General features: G+C 50.3%; 4 protein-coding genes across 4 annotated transcripts in view; 3 read left to right on the forward strand and 1 right to left on the reverse strand.

Annotated features, from left to right (window-relative positions):
* Positions 1-522: 522 nt before the first annotated feature.
* TREMEDRAFT_63608 (uncharacterized protein) lies at positions 523-1764 on the forward strand (the record flags this gene model as incomplete). The annotated part of the gene is made up of 1 exon (XM_007005783.1): positions 523-1764. The coding sequence occupies one exon, from the start codon at positions 523-525 to the stop codon at positions 1762-1764; it is 1242 nt and encodes a 413-aa protein (XP_007005845.1).
* A 2769-nt stretch (positions 1765-4533) lies between these two features.
* On the forward strand, positions 4534-5172 carry TREMEDRAFT_63609 (uncharacterized protein; the record flags this gene model as incomplete). The annotated part of the gene is made up of 3 exons (XM_007005784.1): positions 4534-4548; positions 4726-5109; positions 5152-5172. The coding sequence occupies 3 exons, from the start codon at positions 4534-4536 to the stop codon at positions 5170-5172; spliced, it is 420 nt and encodes a 139-aa protein (XP_007005846.1).
* Positions 5173-6268: 1096 nt separating this feature from the next.
* Positions 6269-7753, forward strand: TREMEDRAFT_63610 (uncharacterized protein; the record flags this gene model as incomplete). The annotated part of the gene is made up of 2 exons (XM_007005785.1): positions 6269-6670; positions 7349-7753. The coding sequence occupies 2 exons, from the start codon at positions 6269-6271 to the stop codon at positions 7751-7753; spliced, it is 807 nt and encodes a 268-aa protein (XP_007005847.1).
* Positions 7754-12080: 4327 nt separating this feature from the next.
* The window catches only part of TREMEDRAFT_63612 (uncharacterized protein), a gene marked incomplete at both ends in the record, with an annotated part of 2165 nt that continues 1191 nt past the window's right edge, over positions 12081-13054 (reverse strand). The window contains 2 exons of the mRNA XM_007005786.1: positions 12081-12537; positions 12885-13008. Coding sequence (XP_007005848.1) covers positions 12081-12537; positions 12885-13008 — 581 coding nt within the window. The remainder of the gene's footprint in view (positions 12538-12884; positions 13009-13054) is intronic.

A 13054-nucleotide genomic window follows, 5' to 3' on the forward strand; every position in this document is an offset into this window, starting at 1 on the left:
TAATAAGATCCATTCCATCTGGTCCAGTTTTTCTTTAGAGGGATCAATAACATCTCTAAATTCATCTTGTCTGGTCGTTGCGTGTGCATCATTTCAAAGGCCAACTATTTGAGTTGATCTTATCTTTCAGAGATATCCCGATGCCTAAGTCCAGGTCGAAATGTTTCATCGCTTCTGTCGGGATTTGCTGCATGCCTATTCTCGGGAGTTGTGCCCGAAGACGAAAGTGGTTGTGCGCCAAGTCGTCGTCGAGGTAGAAGATGACAAAATGGGAAGAAAGGAGGAATGAAAGGAGAGGGAAAGAGGAGAAGGTGATGGGGTTGATCATCCTTCTTGATCGGATTTCGTGGCGGTGCGACACCCCCTTTCAACGCGATCAAATAACCGTCGACGAAGGGTTGGTAGTTGAGGTGAGGAAGGCCCGGGTTTTTGGATATAATACTTGAAACTTTACCCACTCCTCTTTATACTTTTATACCCGTCAATCTTAGACCGCACGGAGTCAGTGATCATAATCTCATTATGGAGAATATAGAAGAAAATATTGATGAGGAGGCCTGGTGGCAAAGATTGATGGCCAGACTGGAGCCATCAGAGGAGCAGAATCTAGCAGAACAACAAGGAGGCATTAATTCTGCATGTTCCCAGTTGCAAGACACACACATTCAGAAAGACGCTCGCCACAACTATGATTTACCGCCGCGTCCATGGACACCCACCACATCAACTGCCCCCTCAGGATATGGAGAATTTGATGGGCAAGGTCAAGATTATTTGTTTGCAGATCTAACACATACACAACTTGCCAATGGGACTGCATCATTGTCACATCCTCTCTCCCCAACAGAACAAATTCCCATTGCTGAACCCTCATTCCCTTTTTGGCCAGGACCATCTCTAATGCCATCACAGCAAAGTCCACAAATCCAACCACATTTTATCAATCAGGCAGAGACATATGGCATGCAGCATCTGGAGAACGAGGTGCGGCATGACCTAAATCCTTTGCAAACAAGCAACACCCTTGTCAACTATCAATCACTGCCACAAGCTGATCTTGGGGCATCTAATCAGGGGACCCTTTGGGGACACCTCTTGCCACCAGAAGCTACGCCTCTGCCACAGTGTGCAGCTCCACAGCTGTCACTAGTCGAAGCAGGCATCCCTCCCCCATTTGGCAACAACATCATCACAACAACACATAGCAGTACTCATCCATATCCCACGCAGAATTCTTTTGTTGATGAGCTGGCGGTCATTGCACAGCGGTCACAACTGCTGGCTCTCCTGGGGATGGATACCAGCATGAACATCAGTCGCCAAAAGCTCACCTGGTACTTGACATATGCTGATGAGAAATACAATTTCCTCTCAGCCGTGCCCCGTGGTCCAGACCCAAGGTGGGTTCGTGAAAGTTTGAGCGAATGTAACAGTGTATGCCCAGCTCTTGACTCTCTTTTTGATTTCCAGCAACTACATACAGACAAGAGTGTCCGCTCAGGGACAAAGAATTTTCTGACTGAGGCTCTCAAGGCACTGTACAGGGGCGGATTTCAAGAGCGGGGCATCTTTTGGAAGATATGGGGAGCACTCACCAGAGCCGGCATTGAAAGGGGCAGATTTGTGCCTAGAACACAATTGACCATGGGAGAGTACCAGACGGTAGAGAACGCTGTGGCAACCTTGAAAACAACAGCAGCGATCCAGTTTGGCCAATCTGAAGTGGACATTGCCCTGTCAAGAAGTTTTATCCGCCAGGAATGAAGAGGGGACATACCATGATGTCACGGCCATCAAATAACTTCTTCCTAATAGACCGACGGTCGACGAACCTCGGCTAACTTGGTGCTTCTAACTCGATGTCTCACCCAACCAGGAGGGCGCAGACGTTGAAAGGAATGTAACTACGACGTACTTCGGCGTAGTTACTCTATCTAGGGGATTTTTTACTGATGGCGATGTATCTCGATTTATATTGTAGCTATCTCTATCAATCTTTCACTACTGACAACAATCAAGGATCGCTGAAGAACTTCAGTGTCAAGGCCGTCGAACAACTATCTTCTGGCAGACCGACGGTCGACGAACCTCGGCTAACTTGATGCTCCTGAGTTGAAGTCTCACCCAACCGAGAGGGCGCAGACGTCGAAAGGAGTGTAACTACGGCGTACTTCGGCGTAGTTACTCTAACTGGGGTTTTGTTCTACTGATGGCGATGTATCTCGAATTGTATATAGCTATCTCTATCTGTCTTTCTCTACTGACAACAATCAAGGATCGCTGAAGAACTTCAGCGATCTTCTCAGCTAATATTATCTACTCCTCCTAGACGTTCATCCAACCCTCTCGCGCTTTGACGTACTTCAACGCACTTCGTCCAACTTCCCCGAGCCCTCGGCCATCCTCTTCCTCCTTCGACTAACTCCGCCTAACATCGCCGCACTTCTGCTCCCATTGTCCCTACTTAGCCTAACTCCGCCTAACATCGCCGCACTTCTGCTCCCATTGTCCCTACTTAGCCTAACTCCGCCTAACATCGCCGCACTTCTGCTCCCATTGTCCCTACTTAGCCTAACCCCGTCTAACTTCGCCGTACTTCTGCTCCCATTGTTCCTACTTAGCCTAACTCCGCCTAACATCGCCGCACTTCTGCTCCCATTGTCCCTACTTAGCCTAACTCCGTCTAACTTCGCCGTACTTGGTGTCAGAAGTCCTGAGTTACGTGTAGAGTAAAGAGGTTAAGGCGTGATGGGGTTTTGATGGCCAAAGGAGGGTCATTGTTGGTGGAGTAATCGAGGTGTCACGACGTAGTTCGTGACATTCAGCAATCTTCTGAACTAATATTATCTACTCCTCCTAGCATTTCACCCAACCCTCTTGCGCTTTGACGTACTTCAACGCACTTCGTCCAACTTCCCCGAGCCCTCGGTCATACTTCTCCCTACTTAGCCTAACTCCGTCTAACTTCGCCGTACTTCTACTCCCATTGTCCCTAACTCCCCCTAACTCCGTCTAACTTCGCTGTACTTCGCCGTACTTATGCTCCAGACCCCTGTATACCTTATTCTCCTGTTGTACTTCGCCGTAGTTGGTCTCAGGTGTCCTGAGTTACGTGTAGGGTGAAGGGGCTAAGACGTGATAGGAGTTTTGATGGTCAAAGGAGGGTCACTGATGGTGGGATATTCGAGGTGCCACGACGTAGTTCGTGACACATGACCTGTCATAACCTATATTGTAGTGTCACACCTACTGTTTATAGTGGGGTGTGTGTCACGAACCACGTTGTAACATCCCTGACAACCACCATCACCGACCCTCCTTTCACCATCACCGACCACCACCCGAACCACTGAGACCGACTACGACAAAGATACGAGATCCTAGAGGGTATTTGTCACGATAACCCCTACTAGCGGAGAACTACGGGGAAGTTAGAGGAAGGGAACCGGGGGGGAGCAGAGCAGGGGAAGTTAGGCGAAGTTAGTCGAGGTGAGCGGAGTAGGATATCGGGGATATGGCGAGGCACGGCGAAGTTGAACGAAGAGGACTGAGCGCGAGGCTGTGCAGGAGTTGAGGGACGTTCTATGAGAAGAGAGGGGAGGTATAGATAGTTTACAGATTGCTAAACTTCTTCAGCGATCCTTGATTGTTGTCAGTAGCGAGAGATATATTCAGTAGCTACGACCATCGAGTTAGGGAGAGCTACCACCGAGCAGTTTGACGCACTTAGGCGAAGTTAGCCGCAGTTCATCGTCGATCACCTTATCATTTACCACTCGACGTATTACTACGGCGAAGGTAGCCGTAGTTCCCCGACGAGTACCCTGTCCTAGTGAGACATTGACGCCCCACTACGACGTAGTTAGCCGAGGTTTGTCGACCGTCGGTCAGCAGAGAAGAAGAAACGACGACTGTGACACAATCGATGTAGCCAAAGAATGATATTGAAGAATCAGCAAAGTTGGTACTTTGCTGATTGTACTGTATACTGTCTACAGGTATCCTTGTCCTTGTCCTCGTCCTACTGCAAGCGTCTACGTACATACTCGGACAGGTGAAAAACTGCTTTTGAGCAAACCCAGTGGGGAAATCTCAAAAAGGGGAAAACCCGTCCCTACCTACTGCAGCACTGCCTCCAACTCCCGCTTTCCTCCATCCTAATCCGTCGAACTCGATAGAGTTCTCTTGATTCGTTGTTACCCCGTAACAAGTTTCCCCCCCCTGTCTCAAGGATCCTCGCCGAGGATCCTGAATCCTGTAACCAGGTGATGCACATGGATTGTTCTAAGACACCTTTGGTGCGCCCTGACGTCACACCCACGCTAGTACCGTTGCCACGAAACGTGTCACCCGCACGGACCTCCAATGTGATTGAGAAATTACTGACCAAGTTACCTCCCTGTCTTCTTTCTTCTTTCCTCCTCATTCCCTCTTTTCCTCTTGTTTGTCGTTCTTTCTTACTCATCTATCATTATCCAACCATATCTTACTTTTATCTTAGAGTATCAGTCTAACTCTCTCCTGTTCGTGAGCATGTCCAAACGTACTGTAAGCAAATCCCTTCGAACTCAATGTACTTCTTCCTATTTCTCACTGGCTGATGAGATTAGTTGTCTCCTTCGTCCTCTACTTGTCGGACTCGGGCCTCTACTACGGCAATGCTACCCGATGTTGACCCCGAACCTCTCATGCGCCAGACAAAACGGATGAGAATTACTTCTCAAGCTACTGGTTCCGGCCAAACTCCCATGGTTGACGCTTCTCGACAATATTAAGGATCAATATCAATCCGGCCCCTCTCGTACTCAACCTTCCTTGTTGCCTCTGGATCAGGCAACCTTCAAACAATACGTAGACTTCAAAGGGGGGGCCGAGCCACCCGCCACTGGTGAGAACCCATCTCCTGCCAAATCTGTCGAGTCCGAACACGGTACCATCGTTCCGAACCCAGACCCTCCCGGTAAACAACCCGCTGGCCCTCCTTCTGAGGCTTCCGACGAACTTGTGGAGGTCCCGACGTGCTCGGTGAAATCTTTTACGCCCCTCGCAAGGTTCCCGTCGACAAGGAACTGGTCAAGTTGCTCGCGGATCGAAAAGACTCCGAGATCGGTGAGATTTCCACCAAGTTCTGTCCTGTTGCTGACTTGTTAGCTACCCTTTGGTCCAGCATGACCTTCTCATCTGTTCGTCTTGCGTTGAAAAACGAAGCCCTTGATCGTTTCTGCAAAACCTACGCTGTAATGATCCTGCTTGTGAGGATCACCACAAATAGATAAATGTACCCTACCCGTAGGGCTGGATACTGAATCGGAACTCTGTGATGTGGGTAATACTAGTCAGTGATGATCAAAGGTCAGCAGATGTAAGTAAAGAGTGTATCAAGGAAACCAAAGAGGGTCTGAGAGAGGACGGAGGAAAAAGGAGGAGAAGAAGGAGGGAGAAGAAGAAGTGAGAAGAAAGAGGATGGGAGAAGAAAGACAATTGTCACGAACTACGTCGTGACACCTCGATTATTCCACCAACAATGACCCTCCTTTGACCATCAAAACCCCCATCACGCCTTAACCTCTTTACTCTACACGTAACTCAGGACTTCTGAGACCAAGTACGGCGAAGTTAGACGGAGTTAGGCTAGGTAGGGACAATGGGAGCAGAAGTACGGCGAAGTTAGACGGAGTTAGGCTAGGTAGGGACAATGGGAGCAGAAGTGCGGCGATGTTAGGCGGAGTTAGTCTAAGTAGGGACAATGGGAGCAGAAGTACGGCGAAGTTAGACGGAGTTAGGCTAAGTAGGGACAATGGGAGCAGAAGTGCGGCGATGTTAGGCGGAGTTAGTCGAAGGAGGAAGAGGATGGCCGAGGGCTCGGGGAAGTTGGACGAAGTGCGTTGAAGTACGTCAAAGCGCGAGAGGGTTGGATGAACGTCTAGGAGGAGTAGATAATATTAGCTGAGAAGATCGCTGAAGTTCTTCAGCGATCCTTGATTGTTGTCAGTAGTGAAAGACAGATAGAGATAGCTATAAATCAAGATACATCGCCATCAGTAGAACAAAACCCTAGTTAGAGTAACTACGCCGAAGTACGCCGTAGTTACACCCCTTTCGACGTCTGCGCCCTCCTGGTTGGGTGAGACATCGACTCAGAGCGTGAAGTTAGCCGAGGTTCGTCGACCGTCGGTCTATTAAGAAATAGTTGTTCGACGGCCGTGACAGTATCAAGGATCGCTCTTACCGACGACCCGTGCGAACCTCGGAGAAGTACAAAGATAATATGGAACCAGAAAGAAGAATTACACGAGGGATGAGTAGGGATGGAGACAGGATGGAGGAGAACGAGAGGAGAGCATTGGAGGAGCTTAGCAGAGCAATGGGGCAGGACCTTGGAGTGGAGGATAGTGTGGGGGGATCAATTCAAGGAGATGAGTTCGTTCCACCGGTGCCTTCTAACCCTCCTTCTCCTCCGTCTAATGCTCTCCCACCTGCGGGATCCCCACTTGGATCAGACCAAACCCCACGCCCAAGAGAAAACACTGGAAGTACGGCGAACTTGGGAGAAGAAGGAACACAAGGGGTGGTGTTGGCCTTGATGCAGATGGTGGCGAATATGAACAAAGACATGATGGAGGAGAGAAGGCGTAGGGAGGAATGGGAACAGAGAAGAGAAAGGGATACAGTGGGCGGGATTGCAGAAGGGATATCAGAAGGAGTGAGGTACGCCATGGGACGGCAAACTTCGGCGACCCCAAGCGTAGTGGGCGAACAACGGAAGGGGATAAAGCTACCTAACCCAGACCTCTGGAGAGGAGATCGGAACAAGTTAACCGCCTTTCTGTCTGAGTGCGACGTACATTTCGAATTGAACTCTCATCTTTTCCCCGACGACACTAAGAAAGTCTTTTTCATGATCTCTCATCTACGCGAAACACCTCTTCTTGCAGTGCAGCCCGATCTATCCAAAAGACCTCTTCCTGAGTACCTCACGACACACGATCAGTTCGTTAAGTACCTCAAGACTAACTTTGGTGATCCAGACGAAGAAGGAACTGCGGCCCGACAACTTAACGACCTCAAGCAAACCGGGTCTGCTTCGGACTACTTCTCCGCCTTCCAGCGACATGTTGCGATTCTTAAGTGGTCTGATGATGGAAACCTAGTTGACCGAGCCAAGAAAGGACTAAAATCGCACCTTCTAGATGAAATTGCAAGACACGGTAGATCGTTTGGGACTGTGAAAGAGCTATTGGAGTTTGTGATTCCCTTGGACAACCGCCTGTGGAGGAGACAAGTGGAGAAGGAGGCAGAGAGGAAAAGGGAAGGAGGGATAAGGACAACGACAGTGGTGGAAAGTCAGAGGACGGAGAAGAAAGAAGAGAAGAAATGGGAAAAGGGGCAACCTTCGGCGCAGGGTGGTGTCCAGGCGGCTATGATGTCGACGGTGGTAAAGAGTACACCGCCAAACATCGACGAAGTTCGCCGAAGATGGCCTAGGCCGAGCTCCGATCTGAGGGAGACAAGGAGGAAGGAGGGGAAGTGTACCGAGTGTGGTGGAGCAGGACATTGGCTGAAGGAATGCCCTGTAAGGGAGGCTAAGGTTAAGGTTGGACTGTTGCCTCCATGGGGGGAAAAGTTCGGAGAACGTGGTGGAGGATCGGGAGGGAACGCAGTACCTCTCGGACAGAGGAGGAACTTGAATGCGGTTGGAGGAGAAGTAGATTTGGAAGAGGACCAGGGAAAAGAAGAGGACCTGTCGCAGTAGGCGAGGCTCGGCGGGTCCGCCATATTCTCTCGGCCACCATTCCCAAACCCATAAAAGAAACACAGCTGATGGAGCCAGAGGATTGTGAATACAAAAATACACCACTCAGTACCCCTTGTTCATGCAATGTCGATAATCATCTCCTCATCCCTTCCGTTTCCAGAGATCAACCTAAATCGGACATTTTCATTAATGGAATAAAGCTAACTACGCTCTGGGACACTGGAGCTACTTGTTCATATATAAGCCCTAAGGCAGCAGCGAAGATAGGTGTAGAAAAGAGGCGATATCAGGTGAGCGTACCCGTTCACATGTTCGACGGCTCGGTGAGTGTCGCTGGGCCCATCACCGAGTTTGTCGAAGTCGGATTTAGTTTGACGAAGGACGCCGAAGTGCGATCTGTTTGTCTCGATGTAACAACGCTCTGCGACGCAGATGTTGTGATAGGGTGGGATTGGATGAGGAAGGAAGGGGTTGTCCTTGATGGAAGAGACAACTCGGTGAAATTTCCCATCCCAACCCCACCAAGTGCGGCGAAGTTAGCGGCCATAGGGCTGCCGACTCTGACGGACGCGATAGACCTCCGCGGCGAAGATGAGCTTGAAGGGCTGAGCCCGGAGGAACAAGACGAGTTGTTCCAGGTAGTTCCTGAACAATACCACCAGTACATTGACGTTTTTAATCCGAAGAAGGGAGGAGAGACCCTTCCCCCTTCAAGGTCCTACGATTTGAAGTTTGAGCTTAAGGAGGGGGCGAACCTTAAGGTCGCCTCCCTCTATGCTCAAGGAGAAGATCAGAGACGCGCGCTGAGAGACATACTAGATCGCGAAATCGCCGCTGGCCGAATTCGGGCAAGTAACTCGCCATACGGCTCACCAATGTTTATGATACCGAAGAAAGCCGAAGGACAGTGGCGAATGGTCATCGACTATCGAAAACTGAACGAAGCGACCATACCAGATGCCTACCCTCTCCCTCTAATAGGTCAAATTACCGAAGAACTTGGAAAAGCAAGGTATTTCAGCAAACTAGATCTAATTGGAGCATACCAATTGTTGAGGGTGACAGAGGGACATGAACACCTGACGGCGTTCAGGACACAGTATGGTATGTTTGAATCTCTGGTTGTTCGTGATGGGCTGCGAAACGCCCCCGCGGTCTTCCAACACTTCCTAAATGAGGTGTTTAGAGAGCTACTAGGGAATGGAGTCGTGGTCTACATTGACGATATCCTCATTTATGGGAATACGTTGGAGGAATTACGAGGAACTACGGCGAAGGTCTTTGAGGTACTGCGGAAGGCGAGCCTGTACGTGAAAGCTAGTAAGTGCGAGTTCGAAAGAGATTCGGTGGTGTTTCTGGGTTTCGTGGTATCCTCTAAAGGTGTATTGGTGAACCCAGAATACATTGATGCCATCACTTCCTTCCCACGTCCTAAGAATCTACGAGAGTCAAGGGGATTCATTGGAGTTGTAAGCTACTACAGGCGCTTTGTCCCCAACTTCTCGAAGATTGCTAGACCTATCAATGACTTGACAAGGAAGGAGGTACCATTTGTATGGGGAGTCGAACAGGAGTCAGCCTTCAAAGAGTTGAAGGCTAGGATGTGTACTGCGCCGGTGTTAGCCCATTTTGACCCTACATTGAAGACGATATTACAGACAGATGCGTCGTTCTTCGGCTGGGGGTTCATAATTTCGCAGATCAACACGGCTGGTCAAGAACACCCAGTAGCTATTGAGTCTGGTGCTTTCAACACAGCTCAACTGAATTATACGGTAGGAGAAAAGGAGTTCCTCGCTGTAGTGGAGGGTTTCAGAAGAAGGAGACACTTATTATTGCAGGTGGAAACCACAGTACTTACCGACCATCTAAACCTTACCTACTGGATGGAACCGAAACAACTCAGTCCTCGGCAAGGTAGGTGGGTAGAGGAGCTAGCTAACTTCAGGTTTAAAATGGTTTATCGGCCAGGAACCCAGGCAAGTCTTCCAGATGGATTATCTAGACGGGCGGACTATCATTCCGGGAAAGGAAGTACCATGGTACAAGAGAGCAACCTTATCCAAGGTCTGCCGAAGTTCGACGAAGTTGACGCCACCACGTCGGAGTTGCGTCACCTCCTTCGAGCATTGCAAGGGACAAGGGAGGTAAAGGAAAATGATCTTGTGGACCCTATGGATCTAGTACTTGGAGTTCAGGAGGACGAAGACATAGAAGGGGTCAGAGAAGAATTATTAGGAGTCGTTTGCGCTGAGTGTTCTCATCCTACGTGTAACGATAACGTGCAGGAACCAGGATCAATCACCGAATTACGCCGTAGTTCGCGGTCTCCTCTAATCCTTCGTGGGGGGTGGAACTCAAGAGGTTTCCTCACATTCGACGATCGCATTTATGTGCCGAACTACGCCGATGCTCGGCTGAAGATCATGAAGATGCGACATGACTCAGCCTTGGCCGGTCATCCAGGTTCGGCGAAGACCCTTGAACTAGTCCTGAGGGATTATGTCTGGGTTGGAGTAAGGAAGGATGTCGAAGATTATGTTGCTGGATGCGCGGTATGTCAGAGAGCGAAGACTAACAGACAGAAACCTCATGGGGAGCTTAAACCACTGGAGGTAGCTACGAAACCTTGGTCTAGCATCTCGATGGATTTTATCGAGGAGCTGCCAAATTCCCATGGATATAATTCCATCCTGGTAGTGGTGGATCGGTTGACCAAATGGGCCATTTTTATCCCGACTACGACGAAGTTAACCGCAGCCGGCCTATCAGAGTTGATATTGGACTATGTGGTGGCCCAGCATGGGTTGCCAGAGAATATAGTATCGGACAGGGGATCGAAGTTTACCTCCAAGTTCTGGAAGAATTTGACCGATAGTCTCGGAATAAGACTACATCTCTCTACTGCATATCATCCACAGACTGACGGACAGACCGAACGAACCAACCAGTCTTTGGAACTGTATCTTCGAATCTTCACCTCCTATCAGCAGAACGACTGGTCAAAGCTACTCGCTCGAGCTAGCTTTGCTTACAACAACACCCAGCACTCTGCGATAAACAAAACCCCATTCTATGCGAACTATGGATATCACCCTCGTTGGGCTGAAGAGATAAAGGCTAGCGAGGTCGAAGTGCCCGCTGCTACGGTGGTGGTAAAAGATTTGACTGAAATACACAAAGATTGTATCGAAGGAATTGAGAAAGCTAATGAGAAGTACGCCGAAGGATACAATAGGAAACACCGGACTACGCCGAACTTCACGGAAGGAGACCTAGTGATGCTGTCGTTAGAGAATATTAAGACGAAGAGACCAATGAAGAAGTCAGATGTTAAGCAAAGTGGGCCGTACAAGGTAGTACGGCAGGTAGGTTCTCATGCTTGTAAATTGGAATTACCAGGAACGATGGCAGGTATCCATGATGTATTCCATGTCTCCTTGCTCCGTCCTTATCACCCTCCAATATTTCCTGGTCAGCAAGCTGAGCCACCTGGGCCAGTAGAAGTAGACAATGTGGGAGAGTCTTGGGAGGTAAAGGATATTGTGGACTCTAGAGTAAATAAGAGGTCAGGAAAGTTAGAGTACTTGGTAGAGTGGTTAGGTTACGAAGGAACAGACGATTCAGTATCATGGGAACCAGTGGAGAACGTCGATGGAGCTGATGACATATTGGCGAAGTTCCACGAACTTCACCCTACTAAGCCGAAGGAAGGGCGACTGCGAAGGGCTAGGAGATAGAACGTACTGCATACAACATAGGATTACAGCTACGTACCGCTCACTTGTCCTTACTCTTACCCTTACCTTTTCCTTTTCCTTTCTCCTTCGATCTACTCGGTCCCGCGGGATTGGTGTGGAGGCTACCGATGACCGAAGGTAGATCGAGAGTCTCAGACGGGAACGCAGTAGAGAGAGAAGCATTCCATGCCCGATTCATAGCCCCAAAGAAGTCACCGAAGTCCTGGACATCTCGAGCAGCTTGCATGTCACAGAGAACGTATGGTCCGTAGACACTCGAAGGGAAGACTGAGGAGGTCGAGAGCAGTCTGGGCGGAAGCTGGGACACGAGAATTACTACGGCGACCTAACCAGTCAAGGGACGGTGGTGGCTCATACGCCATAGGGGTGACTAGGAAGGGGGTGTCGAACAGTCTTCGGCGAACATCGGCTATCTCAGTAAGGCTTCGGCGAGAGACGTCCGCTAACCTTGTCCTTGCTTCGTCGTCCAGAGCCCCAGTGTTGACTACATCTACTAACGCCGCAGTAAGATTGTTTAAAGCGTTAGCTTGACGAGAAGAGAAGTCAAGCAGGAGAGATGTATGTCACGGCCGTCGAACAAGCTGAGTAGTGAGACCGAGGACGAGAGAACGATAAGTGGCGAATTCCTTTTCGTCCTCAGGAATACGGACGTCCAGGGAGATACGAGGGTGGACGAGGGACAACCGGGGAGCAGAGGGACCAGCACGCTGAGTATCTTCATTTTCCACATCACCATCATTGAAGGCAACCTCCTTCTCTTTAGATTTCCCTTTTGATTTCTTTAAAGAAGACTTCGGTGTCTTCTGGGAAGCAGAGGGAGGGGTGACGGGAGGGGCCGCCGAAGAGGCCGGAGGAACAGAAGGACGCCGACTTCGGGTGCTGTGAGCCGGAGGAGAAGCTACCACTGGAGAGGACGGACGTGGCGCCGAAGGACGAGAGGCCGAAGGACGGGAGGCCGAAGGAGCAGAGGCCGAAGGACGGCGAGAAGACGAAGGAGGAACAGCCGGGAGACGTGATGGGCTGGCCACAGGAGCGAAGGGCGACGGCGACGGAGGCGACGGGCGGAGGTCCGGCGAAGTACGGCGAACCGACCGGAGAGACGAAGACGGTACCCGCGAACGGGGGACAGACGCTGGAGTCTGGGGAGGGGGGAGAGGAGAAGCGTCGAAGGGACGGGGCGGGATGTCCCGGGCAGAGGAAACGGGACAGAAGGAGCAGGGGCCAGACGTGCATGAAGCACAACGGAGGGCCTTGTTGTGTGGCCTGACTGCCTTGAGGCAGGGCCAGTTTGGACGATTATACGTGATAATCTCACGTCTACTAATTAGCAGGAGTAACTTCGGCGTAGTACGAATAGGTGGACTCACCGGCAACGATCACACGCTTCGTCAACACCAACCGCGATCCAACGACCAGGCTCGGACTTCATCTTCTCCCACAAGTACTCTTCTTCCCGCAGTGATCTCTTCACCCGTTTGGGCGAAGGCTCCCCTCTGGGAGTAGGTTACGTGCGGGTCGCAACTCTCACATGAAGCGC

Source organism: Tremella mesenterica (genome assembly GCF_000271645.1).
Source record: "Tremella mesenterica DSM 1558 unplaced genomic scaffold TREMEscaffold_8, whole genome shotgun sequence".
Classification (NCBI taxonomy): domain Eukaryota; kingdom Fungi; phylum Basidiomycota; class Tremellomycetes; order Tremellales; family Tremellaceae; genus Tremella; species Tremella mesenterica.